Source organism: Mauremys mutica, chromosome 3 (genome assembly GCF_020497125.1).
Source record: "Mauremys mutica isolate MM-2020 ecotype Southern chromosome 3, ASM2049712v1, whole genome shotgun sequence".
NCBI classification, from domain to species: Eukaryota; Metazoa; Chordata; order Testudines; family Geoemydidae; genus Mauremys; species Mauremys mutica.
This window is the reverse complement of record NC_059074.1, coordinates 108160220-108186365: the sequence shown is the minus strand read 5'-3', so window position 1 is coordinate 108186365 and position 26146 is coordinate 108160220. Positions and strand designations below refer to the sequence as shown.

Below are 26146 nucleotides of genomic sequence, written 5' to 3'. Positions count from 1 at the left end.
TAGGATATATGATTCTGTAGAATATGTAGAATAATCATTTTAGTGCAACTGATATAATAAAAAGGCTTAGGCCTTGCTAGATGAGGCTATCTTCATGGATTTGTTTCCATTATTTCCATTACAATGGTAATGTGAATTGTTCAGTTTTCTTATTGTTCCCTTGTGCTACTGGAATCTAATTCAGTTTTGCCCTCACATAAATGATTATGCTATTGAAAAAAAAAAAAGCTCTGACTCTAATCTGCCATAAGAACTCAATATTTTTCTAATTTACTGACAGAATATTTAAAGTATTATTATTTTATTTCTATTATATCAATAAAAATGTACTAATCAAGAAGGCTAAAGACTTGAAATGTTAATCACGTCCTTAAAGTAAGAAGTTTTAATTAAAAATTTAAGTGAAACTCCTGGAAAATGCCATTCAGCTCCATTTCTTTCAACAATTTCTGTTCTTTTCTCTTTTTGAGATGGAACAAGTTTAAGTATTAGAATTTGGATAATTACATACCTTACTAGTGGTAGTAAAAGTTGTGTGCACAAAGAGTCAAGGATACTAATTTTTTTTAATACCTTGATCTTATAATGAATCTGTGTTGTGGTTTATGATGGAGGGAGTAAATAAATTGGCCTGCAAAGGAGAAAACAAATAATTAGTAGCTAGGTGCATTACTGTATTAAGCTCTTTGGGCAGACACCGTCATTTACATCAGCATCTAGCACAAGCAGACTCTGATCCAGATTTTGGTTCTGGTGCTACTGTAGGGTAAAGTAAATAATAGTAATTATTAAATTAAAAGAACAAGTGGTCTACCAAGGACCAAAAGCAGAGAATGGGCCCAACTCTTAGACTATTTATTCAGGCTAAACTCCCATTGACTTCAACAGGAATCTAATCTTTAGATTAATGTAAGGATGTGGTATTGAGTCATATGTATTTTGATAATGAAAATGACATGTAAACATGTTAGCCTAACACAACTAAGGTGCCAGATTCTTTGCCTACTAGGTTTGCAGTATACAAACATACATCATCACTTCCACATTATCTTACAGAGTCTTTTACAATTATATTTTAAATTTCTCTTCGTCTGAAGTTAGGAGTCACTTCTGAAACTTTGGGAATTTGAAGCTCTGATATCTTCCACATGGTTTCTGTTGTTTTGCCTAATTTAAAAACAACAACTGTTAACAGTGAAAATGCAGATTACTTATCGCACAGAGCTGATTTTTGCACTTAGGTTTTTATTTTTATTCCTGTAAACGAACTCTAGGTTGGTTTGCTTTTCACCTGTGTAAATGGTATTGATGTGCTACAAAATCAACGTATCATTAATTTTGACATAGCTGATGAAATCTTCCCAAGTGTTTAACATAATGCAATATACATTTTTATAGCATTTACTGATGGTTTTCAAAAGTGGCAGGAATAAGTTCAGGCTACAGTGACATGTTTCAATTCTGTTGGTATTATGAGGTGAAATGAAAACAGAATTTGGGCTGAAGTAGAAGACATTTAGTCACATATTAACACAACTAAATCCTATTATGTGGCAACAGTGCAAAACTGGTCTTCACAAAGACAGATTTTTAGATTCTCAAGTAACTAGATTTCCTCCTATGTAAGATCTGTTTACAAACCTTCTTGTTACTATGAAGACAAAACAGAGAACCATATGCATTCAAGTGGTTCTTGCTGAATAATGGTAGGTACATATGTCTGCTTGAGTGTTTGGCACTAAATTTGTGTTTAGATTACTGGTGGCACATTCTTTTTTTAGCTTTTGGTTTACTGTTTCTAGCTGAACGTATTTATTTTAATAACGCTGTGATGTCACTGTTAATATTTACAGGCTGTACCTATTGATTTTAAGAAAAGAAAGTTTATTGTATAGCCAAGCTTTCATTTTACCAGGGTTGGTTGGATATTTATTTATTTATTTATTTTGTTAGCAGGAGTGATTGCAAATTGGCTTTAAGCAAAAGTGAAAGTGACAAGTACCATTTTGGTGGTTTCTTCCTGACTCATTAACAAGGACAGTTCTTGATATTAATTTAGAATCTGACCATTTTGGGAATGGTAGCAGGAATATGGAATCTCTGTGTCTAGCAGAAGTGATTGCTAAATACTGTAATACTTAATACTGTAATTTTCCGTTTTAGGGGAAAATGCCTACTGTTAAACAGTATTACTGTAGGTGGCAAATTGATAAGATCAGCTATGTGAGATGTAAAGTATTGTGAAATAAGGCAAGTCATCAAACTTTCAGACTTCAGTATGCGGGATGGTAGGGTGTTGTAACAGGCTGTGGTTCTATATATTGATGGCTATCAGTCCAGCCCTGGAAGTGGAGGAGTATGGATGACACTTCTTCCACATGATTCTTATTTGAGTTTGCACATGAATTTCAGTTCAAGATAAAACGGTCAGGCCTGCATGCTAACCTTCTACAGTTGGATTGAGTTATGACTTAAATGAGATACATCTTCATGGTAGTGTCCTTGTCAGGATATAGAGGAAAGAATGTTCTATTCAGTCTAATTCACCTCTTCTTTCCAGAAAAAGTGAACATGAAAGTGCCATTGTAAAGGTCCGTTCTCCTCACAAGGGACATGTATAACTGTTATTAAATTTGATGGGTTATAGTCTTTTACAAAATTAAGTACTCGCTCTTGGGAGAATTGAAGGGAAGTGTTGTATGCAGAGACTGCATACCTTTTCTACTTGATTAAGGTAGGACAAGTTGCCTAACTGATTTTAAAAAATCCTGTTTTTGATAGAAATCCTTTAAATAGTGTATTCTGAATTTAAAAAAAAATCACGAATAGTTATTGATTGTTTTGCTCGCTTGTTTAAGTTTATAAGAGTCTTTTCAGAAAGGAGGAACTGACTATCTGGTACTACATGGGAAATGGTAAACTGTCTAAAGACACAAACTAAACAATATTTTACACTAATGTCCTTCAGTTATATTGATCTTGAGTGTTACTTTTCATTATAGTAGGTCCAAAATTATCATAGGGTAATTTCAAACTAGCAATGTCTTTCTAAAGGGTGCAAACAGCAAATAAGAGTCTTGTAGTCTTTCTTTCTTCACTGCTGATATTAATATGTTTATTAAGCAATTTTTAGGAATTGTTTTATTTCAACAACATAAAAAAGGAATATTTGATAAGGTCTCCTTTTTTCTTTCTTTAGTGAATTTAGGGTTTATGTAAAGTACTGGATTGACAGCCTGAGAGTAAAAATTCCATGCAAGTAGAAGTATTACAAGTTTTCCCATGCTAACCTGCCAGTTGTACCTTAACTCTGACTTGAAAGGACTGCTAGTGGGTTAAAAACATGTTTCTGTCCAACAGCATCCATTTTTTGGCTATTCTACTGAGAGGGCACAAGGCTGCCACCGGTTAGTGCCAATAGTGTCAACATGCACCCCTGTTCATTTGTGAAACCACTAACTCTGTATACATATACAATGGAACCACAATAATATCTTGCAAAATATTCCTTATTCTATTCTAGATCCCAAAAAACCCTTCCCACAACTATTAAAATGGGTGGGGACATTCTGGCCCGTGTTTCCATGACTCCTAATATGAAGTAATCAGAAGAAATAAAAATATTCTAAATAATTTTAACTTGACAGTCATAAGTATGTTAACATTTTTGTTTACTGTGTGATTTAATATTCACCCTCATCTTATATAGCCTAAATATAAGACTGCATGTGGATGCAAGGCCTTAATTTAATTTGCTTCTGATTTGTGCACCTGCAAAAATGTTCAGTTTCTGATCTCATCATACTGCTATAATGAGAGTGGAGTCTGGATAACAACTCTTTATGCCCACCACATTGTTTGTGCATCTATATTTGTTCATGCTGCTTTGGACGTATATTTTTTTCACATTTTTCCAGGCACAGAATTGAAGGCATAGTTGAAAATACGGCCTTTTACTTTTAGTTGATTTCTAAATTTACCATTGTTGAATGCATTTTTTCTATACTTTCTCTAAATGGGCCCCACAGATAATGTCTATACACAAAAAATTGTACCTCTTTAACTATATCAGTATAGATAAAGTGGGTGCCTGCAAATGTGAATGCAGTTACACTGGTATAAAGGTGCTTATACTGGTACAGTTTATTCCCCTTAATTTACAGGAATAAGCAATACCAATATAAGGCCGTGTCTGCACTAGGAGTGTTGTACCAGTGCAAGACTATCAGCATACTATATCAACAAAGCTCTCCTATTGTAGATGCAGCTATACTGGCAAAGCTGCGCTTTGTACCAGTTTAGTAAAACCACTCCTCATGAGTGAAACAAGCTATATTGATAAAAGCTCAGCTTTGCTGATCTCGCTGTATCTACACTAATGGCTTCTTCCAGAACATCTACGCCAGTAGAAATCATGTCTGTTTTCACCCTTCCAACATAGCTGTGCGACTGTGGTGGCCGAAGTCTGTAGTGTAGACCCAGCCTAAGTTTCCTTCATGCTGTTATAACTGTGTCCACACCAATTTAACTGTTGTGTAGATTAGGTCTCAGTGCCAGTTCTCGTTTTCCTTAGAATGACACACAAACCATAACTAACTTGGTATGTTTTAATGACTAGTTATGTGAATATTTTGGGTGTGTTTTACTACATCTGATTTTTGTTTCTTTAGTAGGAGCTTTATTTAGTTAAAATACTTTTGACAACCTCTCCATTCTAAGAAGTTTATACTGAATCATAAAATGCCACTTTCCAATATCCAAAAAATGTCAGCCCCTCAAAAAGGAATTATAAAAATATTTCAGTTCCTGAGCACTATCTGTTTTAAAATACAAGTTCACTTGCCTACAACCATGGTAGATGGTACTGTACCTATATTGTATTGGCATTGGCAGAAATCTTTCTGGTTTATATGAGCTGCCAAAGAAAAAAAGGTTGTACATTGTTTTTTGAAAGGTTCACTTTAATTACTACTTTGATGTAAGAGGAGTCCATGCTTGAATGTTGCGGAAAGTGTTTTTTTAAAACGAGATTATCATAAATTCTATATAAAGAATTACACAGGAAAGAAGCTAGATAATTTGCATGTATATAGTTTAGGTTTTTTTTTGTTTTTTTTTTTAACAAAGAACTAAAGGGAATTGAAACTATGATGTCAGCTGACATGTAACAGTAACCCAGTGGGATTAATTTGAAATAGAAAGGGATTGATCCTGTTCAAACGGAAAGCTAAAATTTCTTGTCAGTCGTTCAAAGGAGGATTATGAGGACAACAAATAATTTCTGTTAATTTGTGCTAACTTTTCTTGGTTTAGTGCTTCTTTCAGACATATTTTCAGTTAGTTGGAAAATTCTATCAGATACCATATGATCATGTGTTGGAAATTTTATAATGTATTTTCTAGTCATTAAGGCTGCAATAATGTTATGGGCCCAATTTTGCAAGCTTGTCATTTCAGACCACACAGTGAAGTCAGTGAGACTTCCATGTGTGATGGACTTGCAGAACTGGGCACAATACTTTCTCTCAAAGTATGTTATGAATAGAGAGAATTGTTGGAGATATTTAACAATCTCAAAGAAACTCCCCATTATGTGTTGTGGAAGATGATACTGCCTACAATGTAATAATAGAAAATAACATTTTAAATGTGTTAAAATAGGATTTTTAATAGGCAGTTTTTGCATACAGTAATGTTTATTCTTAGCAGAAACTTTCTGTTTAAAAAAAAATTAAAGGGACATGATCAGAATTTCTAGATCTTAAAATAAGCCTTTATTGGCAGTGTTATTTTGCCTATTTTACCTTATAAATCTCAATGTTGTCGTTATTTTAAATAAAAATCAACTCCTTTCTGCAGTTCCACGGTTTTGTCTGGAGTTGTTTTAAAACAAAATCAATGTGTGGTGTGTCCCATTGTAAATAAACTGATGCTCAGACATTAACTGCAGTGCTGTTGTAGACATGCACACTAATTTGTATACGGTGGGATTATTTGCTAAACTAATGCATTAGGGACTTTAAAAATTGTTAACTATAAAACTAAATTTACTGCATATCATTTTAATGATGGTATCAAATAAAACATACTACTAAGTCATGTGCATTTTATTTTTGATTCAGATCAAATGCAGCCACAAAACAAATATGACTTTGTTGGATAGAAATGTCATGGCTGGTCAAGAAACATTTAAAATTGAAATATACTTATTTCTGAGATAATAATTGGGAATACCCTTCTTTGACAGCAAGATGTGATAATATTTAGTTATAGAGAAAAGCCAATATGCAGTAGAACATATCTTGGTGACAGGTATTAACCGTGTTTATAATATAGTGCAAAACTTTTTTTAGTGCAGGTCTGCTTGAAAAAGTGACTGATAATAATGTATTGTGGAGTTCCATGGTTATTGTCTCTCAATGATTTCCAGTTCAGATGACAAGTAAACATATTTTTCTAAGTAAAAGTGCTATGAAGTTGTCCTGAGTAGTATAAGGGCCCTACCATCAATCAAACCCTAACCCCGCCCCTAACCCCGCCCCTTGACCCCTATAGCCCCTCCCACCTGTCACCGGAAGTCCCACCCTATGGGGGTATTACTTCCGGGGTCAAGATGGCCACATGACCGGAAGCAAAGGGGGTCATGTGACCCCTCTAAGAACTCCTCCCACCCCTCTCTACCAATCAGGAGGGGTTTCGTCCCGGAAGGACCACCCCGAGAAGAGATTTGACCAATCAGGGTGACTTCTGGGGCGGGTGACCGGAAGCAAAGTGGGTCATGTGACCCCTCTAAGAACTCCTCCCACCCCTCTCTACCAATCAGGAGGGGTTTCATCCCGGAAGGACCACCCCGAGAAGAGATTTGACCAATCAGGGTGACTTCTGGGGCGGGTGACCGGAAGCAAAGTGGGTCATGTGACCCCTCTAAGAACTCCTCCCACCCCCCTCTACCAATCAGGAGGGGTTTTGTCCCGGAAGGACCACCCCTAGAAGAGATTTTGCCCAATGAGTGTGGCTTCCGGGGCGGGTGACCGGAAGCGTGGTGGGTCATGTGACCCCTCTAAGAACTCCTCCCAAGGCCCTACGCCAATCCGAGTGCAGCACCATTACCCTATAAGTTCCAGCGCCGGACAGAGGAGGCCATTTCTTATCAAGGACACGAGGTTTTTAGAAAGGCTGCTGAGAGGAAACATGGACTCCTTCAACACCCCCGTCAGAAATTCGGACTTTGTTTTAGACCCAAGCACCATACTTATGTGGCGCAGGCGCTACGTCAGTGACAGTTCTGAGGAGGGAGTGACCGAGGGGAGCCCGAATGCCCATCCGTTGATGGATACGTCAGAACCCAAACCCGACACCCTCGTGAGGCCCCCCGATGAGCCTGATGGCCTCTCTTTGTCCACCCCCTCAGATTGCCGCACGGAGGAGTTACCGGTGGACAAGGCAAACGGAAAACACGGCGCTCAGGTAAATGAATGATTAAGAAACGGCGGGGGTGGAGGAGGTAATGAGGCTAGGAATGGGGTTTGTGTAAATTTAAAAATCAACCAAGCGGTTGGTGTACTTATACTGTTTTTTTTAAAATTTTTTAACAGCTCGACGAGGCCTTTCTAGACGCCTTAAAGAACTTGCGTATCAGTAACCCGGTGGGAGTAAATAGATCGAACATTAGCTGTTTTTGCTCATGTCCTTTTCACTGCCAAAAAAAGGACAAAATGGAAGAATGAACCAGCTTAGACTTACCGTGGGGGTGATGGCGGCCATTTTACAGGCGTCTGTAAAAACAAAATGGAAGAATGAACCAGCTTAGACTTACCGTGGGGGTGATGGCGGCCATTTTACAACTGTCTGTAAAAACAAAACAAACAAACAAAAAAAAAAAAGATTATGTTAAACCATGCAATTAATAAATTGTATTTAAAATGTGTCAATATGAGTGTGTCCATTTTTATACTTGTGGTAGTAAAAGACGGTACCGGTAGCAGGCATGTCTACGCCGACGGCTCTTTTAAAGAAAATATATTACAATCCCAGGGAAGTTGGGAGCTTTGGTGGAGTGAACCCTTTTTTTCAAGAGGCTAGAAAGCATAGTAAAACTTTAAATAGAAGACAAGTAACAGCTTGGCTTTCAGACCAGGATGCTTACACTTTACACAAACCGGCTCGAATACATTTTAAAAGAAACAAGACCATTGTTTCAGATGTGGATGCACAGTGGCAGGCCGATTTGGTGGATATGCACCGATTCTCCAAACACAACAGCGGTTTTAAGTACATCTTAACAGTGATAGACATTTTATCCAAATATGCCTGGGCCTTAGGCCTAAAAGACAAGACGGGTGGTGAAGTATCCAAGGCCTTTAAAGCTATTTTCAGCGAAGGGCGCGTGCCTCAAAAATTACAAACCGATCGGGGGAAAGAATTTTTAAACAAACCTTTAAGTGGATTGTTAAAGCAGCATGGGGTTTACCATTTTGTTACTAATAATGAAGTTAAAGCAGGGGTTGTGGAGCGATTTAACAGGACTTTAAAAACTAGGATGTGGAGATATTTTACAGCCCATAACACCTTTCGCTACATTGACGTCTTACCTGACTTTATAAAGAGTTACAACCAGAGCTTTCACAGAACTATACGTACCAGGCCCCTTGATGTTAACCCTTCAAATTCTTTGAAGGTATGGAAAACGGTTTACGGAGATGTTTTTAAAATAAAACGGGTTGTTGCCCCTTTTAGAAAAGGTGACCACGTGAGACTGTCTAAAACCAAAGGCGCTTTTGAAAAAGGTTATGAACAGATGTTTACCGATGAGATATTCATAGTGGATGAAGCCTTAACCAGGAGCCAAAGACCTGTCTACCGATTAAAAGATTATGAGGGTGAGGCAGTTACTGGATCTTTTTACCCTGAAGAATTACAAAAAGTAAACCCCAAACAAGACAGGGTTTACAGGATTGAAAAAATTCTAGTGGAGAAAGGAAAAGGGAGAAAAAAACAGCTACTGGTGAAATGGTTGGGTTGGCCTGATAAGTTTAACAGCTGGGTGGAAGCTTCTCAGCTCTGTGACATTTAGACACGAAACAGAAAAAATTCCTCCTGCAAAAGACAGAGAAAATTAATAATGAGTGATGGCGGGTTTTACATCACTTTGCCCAGCAATGCCAGCTCTGCAGTTTTTCCCCAAAACACCATCTCAAACTTTACAATACGGCTAATTAAGCCCTTGGATCTCCCTGGTGCTTGGGAGGTGGGGTTAGTGGAAATACAGTACCCGCACAGTTGGAATACTGTTAATGAAGACACCCCTTTTGAAATCACCTTTGGAGATACGACGTGGAAGTTTGTCCTACGACGAGGTTATTACTCGACCATACCTGAATTACTGGAGCATATGAACAGCGCCGTGGCTCGTCACCCCGGACCACCTGAGGTGGTCATGAACTACGACCCTGTGAGCAGAAAAGTGAGACTTAAATCTACCAATTTTATTTACGGGTTTTCTAGTGGCGGGGAGCTAGCTAACATTTTGGGTTTGGGCCCCAAACGCAACGTCCAAAAATTTCCCTTCTCGGCAGACATCACAGGCGGTTTTAACTCCTTGTATCTGTACACGGATATTGTAGAGCACCAGTTTGTGGGGGACTTTTCTGTACCCCTGTTACGCTGCGTCCCGGTCCGAGGAAGGAACAATGAGTTTGTTACCATCACCTACGATAAACCTCATTACGTCCCTGTCAGTAAACACCACATTGACACCATTACCATTGAAATAAAGACAGATCAGAACAGAAGCGTTTCATTTCGCTTTGGCAAGGTGATCGTCAAGCTGCATTTGCGACCGTGGAGAGAGCGAGGTTTCTAAAAAAAAAAAGCAAAACACTATTATGGCGATCGTAAAAAATTATGGCGACCCTACCATCTACAGGAACTATTACAAAGCCCAGGCTGGATATGCCCTTCCTGGATATCATGGGGCCCCCGTAATGTACGGGGCTGGTGTGGGTGGAATATTTCGTAGCCTTTTTCGAAAAGCTGTACCGCTTTTGAGGAGAGGGCTAGAGATTATTAAACCCCACGTAAAAACTGCCACTCAAAACATAGCTAAAGACGTGGTAGGTCATGTCTCCCGGGCTGTTCTGGAGAAGGTGGGGAATACAGCTTCACAGGAAGGATCGGGGTTGATGTACATTAAAAGGAGGAAGAGAAAGAGAAATACGTCATACCCGCGACGCACAGGGCCCCCGAAACCCTTTAAAAGAAGGGCTTTGACACGCAGGGCCAGCCATAAACGAAAGTCCAAGAGGAAGCCTGGGCAAAAGAGGAGACGCGCGCTGCCTGCTAAAAGAGACATATTTTAACCGCTATGGCTTTTGTTCACTGCGGGTCTGAAGAGTGCGCCAAATCCGAACTAGACTTGTTTCAAATAGCCCCTACGCAGACCAGCATTGAAAAAAGCATTTACATTGAGGTACCACCTCTATCGGCCGTTACGGAGTCTGCCCCCATTGACTTTTTTATAGCCGGGAATGGCATAGATTATATGGATTTAAACAATACGCTGCTTTACCTGTGTTGCAAGATTGTAAAAGGAGACGGAACTGAACTTGCCGCGGACGCCGAAGTGGGCCTGGTGAATTACCCGGTGGCCTCTATTTTCAGCCAGTTGGATGTTACGCTGGGAGACCGCCTTGTAAGCCAAAGCAACAATTGTTATCCTTACAGGGCCTTTATAGAATCAGTGCTCAATTACAGCGATGACACCCTCGCCACGCAATTTTCTGCCGGTCTGTTTTACAAAGACACTGCTGGACAACATGAAAAAACAGAGTTGGATGGAAGGAATCTAGGGTTTGTGAGGCGTGCAAAGCTGACGTCCGAGAGCAAAACGGTAGAGCTGCTGGGCCATCTACACAGCGACCTGTTTTTTCAAGAAAAACTTTTGTTAAACGGAGTGGATGTGAAAATTAAACTGACGCGCAGTAAAGACGCTTTCTGTTTAATGGGCAGCGCGGCTGAAGGTTTTAAACTGCGCATTGTATCAGCGTCCCTTTTTGTGAAGAAAGTACGGGTGGCACCGGGTGTCCGTCTGGGGCACGCGGAGGCCCTGCTTGCCTCTAATGCTAAATACCCCGTGGACCGTGTGGGAATGAAAGTGTTTAGCATCCCTGCGGGCAGCAGGGTTAGTAACCAGGAGAACCTGTTTTTGGGGCAGTTACCCAAAATGCTTGTCCTAGCGTTTGTGGATAACGATGCCTTTAGCGGAAGTTACACTAAAAATCCCTTTCATTTTAAACATTACGATATTAATTTTGTGGCCTTGTATGTGGATGGTGAACAGGTACCGACCAAACCTCTGCAACCGGACTTTGAGGCAGGCCGCTGCGTGAGAGAATACATGAATTTGGTACAGACAGCTGGTAAACACATGAAAGATCGTTCTTTGTTAATTGACCGGGAGGAGTTTGCACAGGGGTACACCTTGTTTGCCTTTGATCTGTCTCCCGACCAGGAATGTGCAGATCATTATTCCCTAATTAAAACTGGGAACCTGAGAGCAGAAATACGTTTTGGAAGGGCTTTAACAGTCACCATTAATATGATTGTGTATGGAGTTTTTGACAATGTCATAGAGATAAATCAGAGAAGAAATGTTCTGTTTGACTACATGTAAACATGGACACCGTGCAGCTTTCACGTGTCTTATCAACGGATCCTTACACAAAAAAGAATTTCTTAGATGTGTTCCCTTGTGATTGGCTCCCTGGAGGCAAGCTGTCTCAGAGACCCCTAGGTTTGGTGGTGAACACGCATCCACACAACCAACCGGGTGAACACTGGCTCGCGCTGTATCTGGCGGAGCATAACCGTGGAGAGTTTTTTGACTCATATGGACAACCCCCGAACAGCGTGTTGTTTCCTAAAAGCATTATGAAATTTTTAAACAAAAATGCCACAGACCTGGTGTTTCACAATAGACAATTACAAGACCCCCGCTCCGTCGCCTGTGGCTATCACTGTGTGTTTTTCTTACATCATCGTAGTAAGGGTTTATCTTTTGACCGGATTTTAAAATTGTATTCTAATGACTTAGTGCAAAATGACCGGATGGTAATGAATTTTGTAAAGAGTAAATTTAAATTTTTGGGCATGCCTAGCCTTGCTCAAAACATGTTTCAACAAGCCCAGACGTGTGTATCTTGTAATGATTTTTATAGCTGTGTTACCCAATAAAACACCCCAAGTGAGGGGTTTAAAGAAATTGATGTTTGGTGGTTTTTTAAATGACCAATTGAGAAAAATTACACAAATTTTTTTTTTTAAAGTATAAAAATGTTTTATTTAAAGCCAAACATTACAAGTTTTAAAAATTTTAGAATGTGAAAAAAAAACATTACACACTCAGCCACTGGGCTCTTTTAGCCATTTTTTTTTGTTTTTTATAGGGCAAAAAAGGGGGCACGGATTCTTGATCCGCCCCGGTGTCAGCAGGCGAGGCCTTGAGGCGTTCCAAAAGGTCTCTGTTGGCCGCATTGCCCATGACGGAAGAGGGTACGTTCAGTTCCGCCATGGCATTCATAAACACATCCCATCCTTTAGGTACACGTTTGCTAGGTACAGGGCGCGTTTGGGTGACGGCCCTGACTAAGTCAAGCATGTTAGAACCATTAACCACAGAGCCTTTGTACACAAAAGACCCTTTATCGTCCCATGAAGAGACATTTTTATCCTGGCCCAGTTTATTTAGCAATACTATTGCATTTTTTTTAAAACGCTTATTTACGTTATCCAGGACCTCCTGAGCAACAGAGTCTGAGTTCTTTGGTGTTTCTGGGGGTTTTGCAGTTACGCTTTGTTCCTGTTCCGGTAGAAACAGACTTATTTTTCCTTTATCCGCATTGCTTTGCTTCACGTACGTTAGGTACCTTTGAAGCACGGCACTGTAAAGTTTAGCCTTTTCGTATTCGGACAGGTCAGTTCTTTGAAGAACATACTTCATTTCAGCGTCCAGTAAGCGAGTCGCTGTTGTTCTGATATTTTCCTCTGCCGGAGGGGGAGCCCTTAATTGCTCCAACTGGTGGCTGGGCACCAGGTACATTTTTTCTGCATACTCCATTATCGATTAGTTAAAAGCCCTGTTATCAAAGGGATAGCAAAACTTAACAGAGGCCCAATAAACCCCCCAGACTGCTTTACCAGAAGCTTTTTTCTTTTAAGTGAAACGCTCTTATTACACAAAGTTTTTATAAGCGCGCGTTTCTTTTTTAACACACGCACTTGATTTTGTGTTAAAGGTACGTTTCCTTTTAAGGTGTTGAGCGCTATTTCTGAGAGGGCCGCTACTAGATCGTCAGAGGCCGAACACAGTATAGCCCTCCTTTGCTGAGGGGATGACTTGCTAAGTAATTTTAAAAGGCCCAGGTTTCTCTTCACGCAGCTAGACATGTTTTTAGTAGCAGCCCCAAGCTGTTAAAAAGGGGTTTGCCGAGAAGTCATCTCTTTTTATACCCAGCTGTTGTTTTTTTTAAAGTATAAACCACCGGCCAGTCTGGAGGGTTTATTGGGCCTCTGTTAAGTTTTGCTATCCCTTTGATAACAGGGCTTTTAACTAATCGATAATGGAGTATGCAGAAAAAATGTACCTGGTGCCCAGCCACCAGTTGGAGCAATTAAGGGCTCCCCCTCCGGCAGAGGAAAATATCAGAACAACAGCGACTCGCTTACTGGACGCTGAAATGAAGTATGTTCTTCAAAGAACTGACCTGTCCGAATACGAAAAGGCTAAACTTTACAGTGCCGTGCTTCAAAGGTACCTAACGTACGTGAAGCAAAGCAATGCGGATAAAGGAAAAATAAGTCTGTTTCTACCGGAACAGGAACAAAGCGTAACTGCAAAACCCCCAGAAACACCAAAGAACTCAGACTCTGTTGCTCAGGAGGTCCTGGATAACGTAAATAAGCGTTTTAAAAAAAATGCAATAGTATTGCTAAATAAACTGGGCCAGGATAAAAATGTCTCTTCATGGGACGATAAAGGGTCTTTTGTGTACAAAGGCTCTGTGGTTAATGGTTCTAACATGCTTGACTTAGTCAGGGCCGTCACCCAAACGCGCCCTGTACCTAGCAAACGTGTACCTAAAGGATGGGATGTGTTTATGAATGCCATGGCGGAACTGAACGTACCCTCTTCCGTCATGGGCAATGCGGCCAACAGAGACCTTTTGGAACGCCTCAAGGCCTCGCCTGCTGACACCGGGGCGGATCAAGAATCCGTGCCCCCTTTTTTGCCCTATAAAAAACAAAAAAAAATGGCTAAAAGAGCCCAGTGGCTGAGTGTGTAATGTTTTTTTTTCACATTCTAAAATTTTTAAAACTTGTAATGTTTGGCTTTAAATAAAACATTTTTATACTTTAAAAAAAAAAATTTGTGTAATTTTTCTCAATTGGTCATTTAAAAAACCACCAAACATCAATTTCTTTAAACCCCTCACTTGGGGTGTTTTATTGGGTAACACAGCTATAAAAATCATTACAAGATACACACGTCTGGGCTTGTTGAAACATGTTTTGAGCAAGGCTAGGCATGCCCAAAAATTTAAATTTACTCTTTACAAAATTCATTACCATCCGGTCATTTTGCACTAAGTCATTAGAATACAATTTTAAAATCCGGTCAAAAGATAAACCCTTACTACGATGATGTAAGAAAAACACACAGTGATAGCCACAGGCGACGGAGCGGGGGTCTTGTAATTGTCTATTGTGAAACACCAGGTCTGTGGCATTTTTGTTTAAAAATTTCATAATGCTTTTAGGAAACAACACGCTGTTCGGGGGTTGTCCATATGAGTCAAAAAACTCTCCACGGTTATGCTCCGCCAGATACAGCGCGAGCCAGTGTTCACCCGGTTGGTTGTGTGGATGCGTGTTCACCACCAAACCTAGGGGTCTCTGAGACAGCTTGCCTCCAGGGAGCCAATCACAAGGGAACACATCTAAGAAATTCTTTTTTGTGTAAGGATCCGTTGATAAGACACGTGAAAGCTGCACGGTGTCCATGTTTACATGTAGTCAAACAGAACATTTCTTCTCTGATTTATCTCTATGACATTGTCAAAAACTCCATACACAATCATATTAATGGTGACTGTTAAAGCCCTTCCAAAACGTATTTCTGCTCTCAGGTTCCCAGTTTTAATTAGGGAATAATGATCTGCACATTCCTGGTCGGGAGACAGATCAAAGGCAAACAAGGTGTACCCCTGTGCAAACTCCTCCCGGTCAATTAACAAAGAACGATCTTTCATGTGTTTACCAGCTGTCTGTACCAAATTCATGTATTCTCTCACGCAGCGGCCTGCCTCAAAGTCCGGTTGCAGAGGTTTGGTCGGTACCTGTTCACCATCCACATACAAGGCCACAAAATTAATATCGTAATGTTTAAAATGAAAGGGATTTTTAGTGTAACTTCCGCTAAAGGCATCGTTATCCACAAACGCTAGGACAAGCATTTTGGGTAACTGCCCCAAAAACAGGTTCTCCTGGTTACTAACCCTGCTGCCCGCAGGGATGCTAAACACTTTCATTCCCACACGGTCCACGGGGTATTTAGCATTAGAGGCAAGCAGGGCCTCCGCGTGCCCCAGACGGACACCCGGTGCCACCCGTACTTTCTTCACAAAAAGGGACGCTGATACAATGCGCAGTTTAAAACCTTCAGCCGCGCTGCCCATTAAACAGAAAGCGTCTTTACTGCGCGTCAGTTTAATTTTCACATCCACTCCGTTTAACAAAAGTTTTTCTTGAAAAAACAGGTCGCTGTGTAGATGGCCCAGCAGCTCTACCGTTTTGCTCTCGGACGTCAGCTTTGCACGCCTCACAAACCCTAGATTCCTTCCATCCAACTCTGTTTTTTCATGTTGTCCAGCAGTGTCTTTGTAAAACAGACCGGCAGAAAATTGCGTGGCGAGGGTGTCATCGCTGTAATTGAGCACTGATTCTATAAAGGCCCTGTAAGGATAACAATTGTTGCTTTGGCTTACAAGGCGGTCTCCCAGCGTAACATCCAACTGGCTGAAAATAGAGGCCACCGGGTAATTCACCAGGCCCACTTCGGCGTCCGCGGCAAGTTCAGTTCCGTCTCCTTTTACAATCTTGCAACACAGGTAAAGCAGCGTATTGTTTAAATCCATATAATCTATGCCATTCCCGGCTATAAAAAAGTCAATGGGGGCAGACTCCGTAACGGCCGATAGAGGTGGTACCTCAATGTAAATGCTTTTTTCAATGCTGGTCTGCGTAGGGGCTATTTGAAACAAGTCTAGTTCGGATTTGGCGCACTCTTCAGACCCGCAGTGAACAAAAGCCATAGCGGTTAAAATATGTCTCTTTTAGCAGGCAGCGCGCGTCTCCTCTTTTGCCCAGGCTTCCTCTTGGACTTTCGTTTATGGCTGGCCCTGCGTGTCAAAGCCCTTCTTTTAAAGGGTTTCGGGGGCCCTGTGCGTCGCGGGTATGACGTATTTCTCTTTCTCTTCCTCCTTTTAATGTACATCAACCCCGATCCTTCCTGTGAAGCTGTATTCCCCACCTTCTCCAGAACAGCCCGGGAGACATGACCTACCACGTCTTTAGCTATGTTTTGAGTGGCAGTTTTTACGTGGGGTTTAATAATCTCTAGCCCTCTCCTCAAAAGCGGTACAGCTTTTCGAAAAAGGCTACGAAATATTCCACCCACACCAGCCCCGTACATTACGGGGGCCCCATGATATCCAGGAAGGGCATATCCAGCCTGGGCTTTGTAATAGTTCCTGTAGATGGTAGGGTCGCCATAATTTTTTACGATCGCCATAATAGTGTTTTGCTTTTTTTTTTTAGAAACCTCGCTCTCTCCACGGTCGCAAATGCAGCTTGACGATCACCTTGCCAAAGCGAAATGAAACGCTTCTGTTCTGATCTGTCTTTATTTCAATGGTAATGGTGTCAATGTGGTGTTTACTGACAGGGACGTAATGAGGTTTATCGTAGGTGATGGTAACAAACTCATTGTTCCTTCCTCGGACCGGGACGCAGCGTAACAGGGGTACAGAAAAGTCCCCCACAAACTGGTGCTCTACAATATCCGTGTACAGATACAAGGAGTTAAAACCGCCTGTGATGTCTGCCGAGAAGGGAAATTTTTGGACGTTGCGTTTGGGGCCCAAACCCAAAATGTTAGCTAGCTCCCCGCCACTAGAAAACCCGTAAATAAAATTGGTAGATTTAAGTCTCACTTTTCTGCTCACAGGGTCGTAGTTCATGACCACCTCAGGTGGTCCGGGGTGACGAGCCACGGCGCTGTTCATATGCTCCAGTAATTCAGGTATGGTCGAGTAATAACCTCGTCGTAGGACAAACTTCCACGTCGTATCTCCAAAGGTGATTTCAAAAGGGGTGTCTTCATTAACAGTATTCCAACTGTGCGGGTACTGTATTTCCACTAACCCCACCTCCCAAGCACCAGGGAGATCCAAGGGCTTAATTAGCCGTATTGTAAAGTTTGAGATGGTGTTTTGGGGAAAAACTGCAGAGCTGGCATTGCTGGGCAAAGTGATGTAAAACCCGCCATCACTCATTATTAATTTTCTCTGTCTTTTGCAGGAGGAATTTTTTCTGTTTCGTGTCTAAATGTCACAGAGCTGAGAAGCTTCCACCCAGCTGTTAAACTTATCAGGCCAACCCAACCATTTCACCAGTAGCTGTTTTTTTCTCCCTTTTCCTTTCTCCACTAGAATTTTTTCAATCCTGTAAACCCTGTCTTGTTTGGGGTTTACTTTTTGTAATTCTTCAGGGTAAAAAGATCCAGTAACTGCCTCACCCTCATAATCTTTTAATCGGTAGACAGGTCTTTGGCTCCTGGTTAAGGCTTCATCCACTATGAATATCTCATCGGTAAACATCTGTTCATAACCTTTTTCAAAAGCGCCTTTGGTTTTAGACAGTCTCACGTGGTCACCTTTTCTAAAAGGGGCAACAACCCGTTTTATTTTAAAAACATCTCCGTAAACCGTTTTCCATACCTTCAAAGAATTTGAAGGGTTAACATCAAGGGGCCTGGTACGTATAGTTCTGTGAAAGCTCTGGTTGTAACTCTTTATAAAGTCAGGTAAGACGTCAATGTAGCGAAAGGTGTTATGGGCTGTAAAATATCTCCACATCCTAGTTTTTAAAGTCCTGTTAAATCGCTCCACAACCCCTGCTTTAACTTCATTATTAGTAACAAAATGGTAAACCCCATGCTGCTTTAACAATCCACTTAAAGGTTTGTTTAAAAATTCTTTCCCCCGATCGGTTTGTAATTTTTGAGGCACGCGCCCTTCGCTGAAAATAGCTTTAAAGGCCTTGGATACTTCACCACCCGTCTTGTCTTTTAGGCCTAAGGCCCAGGCATATTTGGATAAAATGTCTATCACTGTTAAGATGTACTTAAAACCGCTGTTGTGTTTGGAGAATCGGTGCATATCCACCAAATCGGCCTGCCACTGTGCATCCACATCTGAAACAATGGTCTTGTTTCTTTTAAAATGTATTCGAGCCGGTTTGTGTAAAGTGTAAGCATCCTGGTCTGAAAGCCAAGCTGTTACTTGTCTTCTATTTAAAGTTTTACTATGCTTTCTAGCCTCTTGAAAAAAAGGGTTCACTCCACCAAAGCTCCCAACTTCCCTGGGATTGTAATATATTTTCTTTAAAAGAGCCGTCGGCGTAGACATGCCTGCTACCGGTACCGTCTTTTACTACCACAAGTATAAAAATGGACACACTCATATTGACACATTTTAAATACAATTTATTAATTGCATGGTTTAACATAATCTTTTTTGTTTGTTTGTTTGTTTGTTTTGTTTTTACAGACAGTTGTAAAATGGCCGCCATCACCCCCACGGTAAGTCTAAGCTGGTTCATTCTTCCATTTTGTTTTTACAGACGCCTGTAAAATGGCCGCCATCACCCCCACGGTAAGTCTAAGCTGGTTCATTCTTCCATTTTGTCCTTTTTTTGGCAGTGAAAAGGACATGAGCAAAAACAGCTAATGTTCGATCTATTTACTCCCACCGGGTTACTGATACGCAAGTTCTTTAAGGCGTCTAGAAAGGCCTCGTCGAGCTGTTAAAAAATTTTAAAAAAAACAGTATAAGTACACCAACCGCTTGGTTGATTTTTAAATTTACACAAACCCCATTCCTAGCCTCATTACCTCCTCCACCCCCGCCGTTTCTTAATCATTCATTTACCTGAGCGCCGTGTTTTCCGTTTGCCTTGTCCACCGGTAACTCCTCCGTGCGGCAATCTGAGGGGGTGGACAAAGAGAGGCCATCAGGCTCATCGGGGGGCCTCACGAGGGTGTCGGGTTTGGGTTCTGACGTATCCATCAACGGATGGGCATTCGGGCTCCCCTCGGTCACTCCCTCCTCAGAACTGTCACTGACGTAGCGCCTGCGCCACATAAGTATGGTGCTTGGGTCTAAAACAAAGTCCGAATTTCTGACGGGGGTGTTGAAGGAGTCCATGTTTCCTCTCAGCAGCCTTTCTAAAAACCTCGTGTCCTTGATAAGAAATGGCCTCCTCTGTCCGGCGCTGGAACTTATAGGGTAATGGTGCTGCACTCGGATTGGCGTAGGGCCTTGGGAGGAGTTCTTAGAGGGGTCACATGACCCACCACGCTTCCGGTCACCCGCCCCGGAAGCCACACTCATTGGGCAAAATCTCTTCTAGGGGTGGTCCTTCCGGGACAAAACCCCTCCTGATTGGTAGAGGGGGGTGGGAGGAGTTCTTAGAGGGGTCACATGACCCACTTTGCTTCCGGTCACCCGCCCCAGAAGTCACCCTGATTGGTCAAATCTCTTCTCGGGGTGGTCCTTCCGGGATGAAACCCCTCCTGATTGGTAGAGAGGGGTGGGAGGAGTTCTTAGAGGGGTCACATGACCCACTTTGCTTCCGGTCACCCGCCCCAGAAGTCACCCTGATTGGTCAAATCTCTTCTCGGGGTGGTCCTTCCGGGACGAAACCCCTCCTGATTGGTAGAGAGGGGTGGGAGGAGTTCTTAGAGGGGTCACATGACCCCCTTTGCTTCCGGTCATGTGGCCATCTTGACCCCGGAAGTAATACCCCCATAGGGTGGGACTTCCGGTGACAGGTGGGAGGGGCTATAGGGGTCAAGGGGCGGGGTTAGGGGCGGGGTTAGGGTTTGATTGATGGTAGGGCCCTTATACTACTGTCCTGGGATCTGAGACTCAAATTTTTTTTTCCTCACAAGCATGAACAGTAATGAAGGTTCTACCAAGTGAGTTTGGTCCTGAATGACACCGGTGCAACTCCTGCCCCTTGCCTTCAACTAGTATGATCAGTTGTCACTGACTGACCCCGGAATTGGAACTGAGTAAACAATTGTGTTAATGTTGCATAAAAAAGAGTAGAATCCACCTCAGTTTCTTTTAGAACTCCAGAGATGCACAGCAAGGAGGAGTAAATAGTAGTGTAAAAATAAAGTTTTGGTAACTAAAATACGCTGATAGGACTCTGAATAAACAAAGGGGACAGATCTATTGAATAAGATGGTGCCAGTTTACACTACTTTTCAGAGCAGAACCACAACCATAATGCATTTTATGTGTGAAAATAATTTCTATTTCAGATCGATTTTGTGTGAAAATAATTTCTAGCATCTTGGTGCAGTGGATTATTTTGAAATACTGCAGTACTTGTATGTCACCACAATTTATGTGTGAAAACAACCTCAGCAGTAAGATAATCACCCTCACTTTCTGACAAAAGGATGAGATCAATTACATTTGTAAGATCAAAGGCATTTGTTTTTTGTGCTTGGGAGAGACAAAAATGTTTCTTTAAAAAGAAAAATACGTATCTTTGAATGGACAATGATAGAGTCATAGGTGAAATCCTGTCCCTCTTGAAGTAAATGGTAGTTTCTCCATTGACTTCAATAGAGCCAGGATTTCTGTATAAATGTTAACTATAATGGTGGCTTCTGATGTTATCTAGTTTGACCTGCATAACAGAGGCCATAAACATGGAATAGACTCAATTAAAGTACATGTGACTTTTGAAGGATGACTTTTTCTTCTACCTGTCAAAGCATTTGGATGTAGACTTTTTCACAGTACTTTGATAAAGAATGGCGCACAAAACATGCAATGTGTTCATTAATTATTTTGTGTCTAATTCTACAGTCCTGATACAGGGAAAACTCCTAATTAAGTCAATAGGAATTTTACTTACTGTAGGACAGAACAGATGCAGTTTGTATTGCTTAAAATATAAGTGGTCGCAAGTTATGTTCATTTGACTTCATGATCTACAGCTGATTCCTGGCAGTGACTGATAAACATGTTACTAATACATCTGAAGTGATTTATGATTAACATTAGGATTTTAGTGTGTAATAAAATACCCGACTAGGAAATCATTGCCTGATATTAGCAAACTAAAAACAAAAGATCCTGATTTTTTAAAAAGATAATGTGTTGCAAATACACCTCCACCCTGATATAACGCTGTCCTCGGGAGCCAAAAAATCTTACCGCGTTATAGGTGAAACCGCGTTATATTGAACTTGCTTTGATCCACCGGAGTGCGCAGCCTCGCTCCCCTGGAGCGCTTATATCCGAATCTGTGTTAAATCGGGTCACGTTATATCGGGGTAGAGGTGTACTATGTTGCTAGCACCACAGTGAGTTAGTTGCAGTGGGGAGGGAGATGAGCTGGAGAGAGGAGCATGAGATCTGTATACATGGATGAAGAAGATCACCACCATCAAGTCACCAGTAGCATTCTATATGTATTTTGCTAGTATTAATATACATCCAAACATGTTTTATGCAGATAGCAGATTTTTGTTCAATTACCAATAATGAAAAAATATATTTATCATAGCAAATTGTTTTCATTTTGCTTTTCTTATGAAAACTTCAGAATCGGCAATTCCCTAGTGAAAACTACTGCATAGTTTGCCCCATTTGTTAGTGCTGGCTCCAGCAAGCTATGTTGTTGGCAAGGAACGGGGTCACAAGTCAGTGCTGACAGGTGCTGGCGGAGTTGTACAGGGAAGCTCAGTAGTGCATCTCTTGTTGTTTTGCTTGGCTGTTGTCAGTGCTTTTGGTCCCCAAAATATTAAAAGATGAAAACAAATGGGGAGTTGTTAGTGGCAGATAGTCTTTCTTCTCTAGTAACTGATGTGATTTTTGGCTTATTTCACTAGTGATTTGAAAACTCTTACCTCCTTATGGCTTTTTGGTGGTCTTTGTGAAATGAGTTGGTGTCTTAGGGCTTGTCTGTACACACAGCACTGCAACAGCGCAGCTGAAGTGCTTAGTGAAGACACTACGGCAGCAGTCTCCAACCTTTTTACACCCAAAATCACTTTTTGAATGTAAGGGCAACCCAGGATCTACCCTGCCCCTTCCCTGAGGCCCCTTCCCTTCCCCAAAGCTCTGCCCCACTCACTCCATCCCCGCCTCTTTCCGTTACTCACTCTCCCCCGCCCTCACTCACTTTCACCGGGCTGGGGGGAAGGGGTTCAGGAGGGGGTAGAGCTGAGGGGTTTGCAGTGTGGGGGGGGGCTCTGGGCTGGGGCAGGGAGTTGGGGTGTAGGAGGGGGTGATGGGTGCAAGCTCTGGGAGGGAGTTTGGGCACAGGAGGGGGCTCCAGGCTGTGGCAGAGGGTTGGGGTGCAGGAGGGGGTATGGGGAACTGGCTCCGGGAGGGGGCTCAGAGCTGGTTTGGGGTGCTGGCTGTGGGAGGGGGCTCAGGGCTGGGGGTTGGGGTGCACTTACCTCCGACGGCTCCCGGTTGGCAGTGTAGCATGGCTGTTGCTAAGGAAGGCTCCCTGCCTACCCCAGCCTCAAGCTGCTCCCGGAAGGGGCCAACTGTGGCGCCTGGAGTGGTGGGAGGGGGCATGTGGCTCTGCATGCTGCCCCTCTCTGCAAGCACCACTTCTGCAGTTCCCATTGGCCACAGCTCCCCGTTCCTGGCCAATGGTATCTGCGGGGGCGGTGCTTGCAGGCAGGGACAGCGCGTGGATGGAGACCCTTGCCCCTCTGGCCGCAGGGCCATGCTGGCCTCTTCTGGGAGCGGCGTGGGGCTGGGGCAGGCAGGGAGCCTGTCTTAGTGGCAGCCCTGCTGTGCTGCTGCAGATCGCGGTCGACTGGGAGATCCTCTAGGATCTGCCAGTTGGTAACCACTGCCCTACAATAACTCCTCACTTAATGTCCTAGTTATGTTCTTGAAAAATGTAACTTTAAGCAAAACGATATTAAGTGAATCCAATTTCCCCATAAGAATTAATGTAAATTAGTGTCACTAATGGGAGAGGATTTTCCATACCCCTGAGCAACGTAGTTGTATCGACATAACTCTGTAGTGTAGATCAAGCCCTAGTCTAATTTCTTGTGGGCAAAACCCACCATCTCAGGGGGCACCCTTGTTGGCAGTTTCAGCAGAGAGGCCAGGCATGGAAATGGAACTACTTTCTTACTGACTCTTCAAAATGGGACCTCTGGAATAGGGTTGGGGTACCTTTGCAAGAAAATGTATGAATGCTTCTCTTCTGCTGCTTGACTGTGCTGACTTCAGTCTCTAGCAGTGATAATTTGATACCTTTCCTGGGTGCTAAGTTAACCTGAGGACAAATGCTAATATTCCCAAGCAAAGGCTAATGTTCTGAGGCCAGGGAGGAAACGAATCTTGCCCTACTGCCCTCAGCCTGCAGATACAGTGCTGAGCAGCCTTATAACTTCTACACCACCCAAGGGTCTGTAGTAGTGGCTGGGGCCTTTGCTTATCCCCTCCATGTTGAAGGTGTGTGTGTGGGGGTGAGGTTTAAAGTCAATGAACTTGCACAGCTACTGCCCTGGATTTCTGTCAGTGCTCCCTAAGCCACACCTCACATTGCAAGGGACTGGCATGCAGAGGACTGAGACATCTCCTTGGTGCACACCTCTCTAGAGCCTGAATGTGGCAGATCTGTAAAGTCTTCTTTGCTCATGGTGTGCCCTTAAGAGAAGGAATATCTAATCTACTTTCTATACCTTGTATTCTTAGGAATTAAGAGACAAGCACTGGAGAAAACTGTTACACTTTAATATGTATGGTTGGATGTATGCTGGCTGAGGATGAAGTACAGAGGGGAATATTCGTGCTTGGTGGGTTGTTAATGTGACTGACAATGGGGCATTATCGCCTGCTAGAAGTTATGTTTATCAACACAGGTTTTCCCTATGCCACAAAATCTCCAACTTCTGTATGTTTTTATTTTACCTTTTAAAAGCCTTGCCTCAACCGAGGCTTTTATATTTTAGCTGCATAGGTCACACAAGCTTGCCTCAGCCAGTAGCTGAACTCCAGCAGAAATGGCTGCCACCATCTTGGATTAATGTAAATGATAATGGTGCTGAATTTTTATTGGTTCAGTACTCAGAGCAAGCATTTGGAAGTTTTTCCAATGACTTATATACCATTTTGCTTTAATTTAGTGTCATTTGATCATGGTCAACAGTTTGAGGTACTTAACCAGCAAGAAAGGCAATAATGGAAAACAGTTCTGATCACTTGAACGCTGTCTCAGTCAGGTGGCTTGTCTGGCAAACTAAGAGTGTAATAAATAGAGACTGATTGTTTACAGATGCATATACTATAGTATAGAGGTGTCCCATACTTTCCAGCTTGATTACATGGGAATGCCATGGACTGTCACAGTTGAGATGGAGGGATCATATCATGGTTTAATTTTCAGCCAGAGAATGCATTTCAGCTCCACTGCTTGGACAGATTTTTTCTGTAGAAAATAAATAGAAATTTCAATAGAAAATTTAGGGTTTTGTTTTTGTTATATTGTATGGAGCAATATATAAACACACACAGCTAGAATAATTGCATCAAGTCAGTGGTTTCAGATTTATATCTGTGTAACGAGAGCAAAATTTGGCTTATAGTCCTTGCTTTGATCTTATGCCTTTTGATATTCTTTTAAAAACAGTTTAAATCATCCAGCTGTTAATGTGTGAACATCAGCCTCTGGATCCACACGCAGGTGCTCACACGGGGTCATATTCTTTTACAATAGAATAAGGTGCTTTCAGTATGATTTGGGTATTAAAACCTTTAAAGGATTAGGCACAAAAGTTGTGACAGTGGTTTAGAAGATGAGGGAGACCAGGTCATTCGTGCTCCCACTTTAGTGATATGTTAACATGATACGTCTGACCCTAGTTTGTCTCAAGTACCATCATTTTTGAGATGCATCAAATGAGTAATTTTTTGTGAACTACTGATGTTATTCATCATGAAAACAAATAAGAAAATAATGCCTTCAGTAAAGCTGTAAGGTCATACATATTGCTGTGTTGTAAAAGCAAGGATGGAATCTTACATATCCAGCCTTCCATACAAATTACCATAACCAGTGATTAAGCCTAATCAAAACGCAGCAACACTCAACTGAGTCAACCTGCAGCTAAACCGTCCATCTTTACTTCTCCATTTTAACTGTAGTGCTTACTGGAAGAACTTTTAATACCCAGGGTGACTGTGTAGAAGAGATAAGGGGAAATCATTTCTTTGTTATCACCAAACAAAAAACACCACCACCACCACAACAAAAAACCCTTGAGATACGAATTTAAAAGATACAATGTTGGGCAAAAGATGTCAAATTATGAATAAATGGAACACTGATTATTTGATCTGATTATTTGATAAGGATTCTGCCCTGTGTAGGTTGTTGTTGGGTGTTGGAGGCACTCAGTTTTTGACTTTGTACCTTTTTGCACACCCTGAGGTTTGTGTACAACCCACTATAATTGCAGACTGAGTTGTTTGTTATTTTGCTAATAATAGTTATGTTAATGTTTCAGCTAAGGAGTGCCACCTAGTCCTGGTACGATCTCTTAATTGTACGATCTCTCCATGCTCCTGCAGCTTGCATGCAACAGAATGATGAAAAGCAAAGCAGTGAATTACAAGCCAGGTCTCAAAAACCCAAGCAGTGCCCCAAGCCCCTTATATGGTATGATACTGCAAGCTAACTGGCTGGGAAAGTAGAATAAAGCTTCTAGTCCAAGACCCTTCCTGCAGGGTTGGCTTTATTTAAATAAAGGAAG

At 41.9% G+C, this 26146-nt stretch overlaps 3 protein-coding genes across 3 annotated transcripts in view; 2 read left to right on the top strand and 1 right to left on the bottom strand.

Annotated features, from left to right (window-relative positions):
• Positions 1-26146, top strand: part of HIVEP2 (HIVEP zinc finger 2) — a 180427-nt gene that overhangs the window by 2055 nt on the left and 152226 nt on the right. The gene's annotated exons all lie outside the window — the stretch shown is intronic.
• On the top strand, positions 10364-11671 carry LOC123366664 (uncharacterized protein F54H12.2-like). Its single transcript, XM_045010308.1, has one exon. It carries the CDS (start codon positions 10364-10366, stop codon positions 11669-11671), a length of 1308 nt encoding a protein of 435 aa, XP_044866243.1.
• Positions 15060-16367, bottom strand: LOC123366662 (uncharacterized protein F54H12.2-like). Its single transcript, XM_045010307.1, has one exon. It carries the CDS (start codon positions 16365-16367, stop codon positions 15060-15062), a length of 1308 nt encoding a protein of 435 aa, XP_044866242.1.

Excerpts from the sequence above, each read along its gene's own strand:
- LOC123366664 (XM_045010308.1), top strand. The coding sequence starts at position 10,364 with ATGGCTTTTGTTCACTGCGGGTCTGAAGAGTGCGCCAAATCCGAACTA.
- LOC123366662 (XM_045010307.1), bottom strand. The coding sequence starts at position 16,367 with ATGGCTTTTGTTCACTGCGGGTCTGAAGAGTGCGCCAAATCCGAACTA.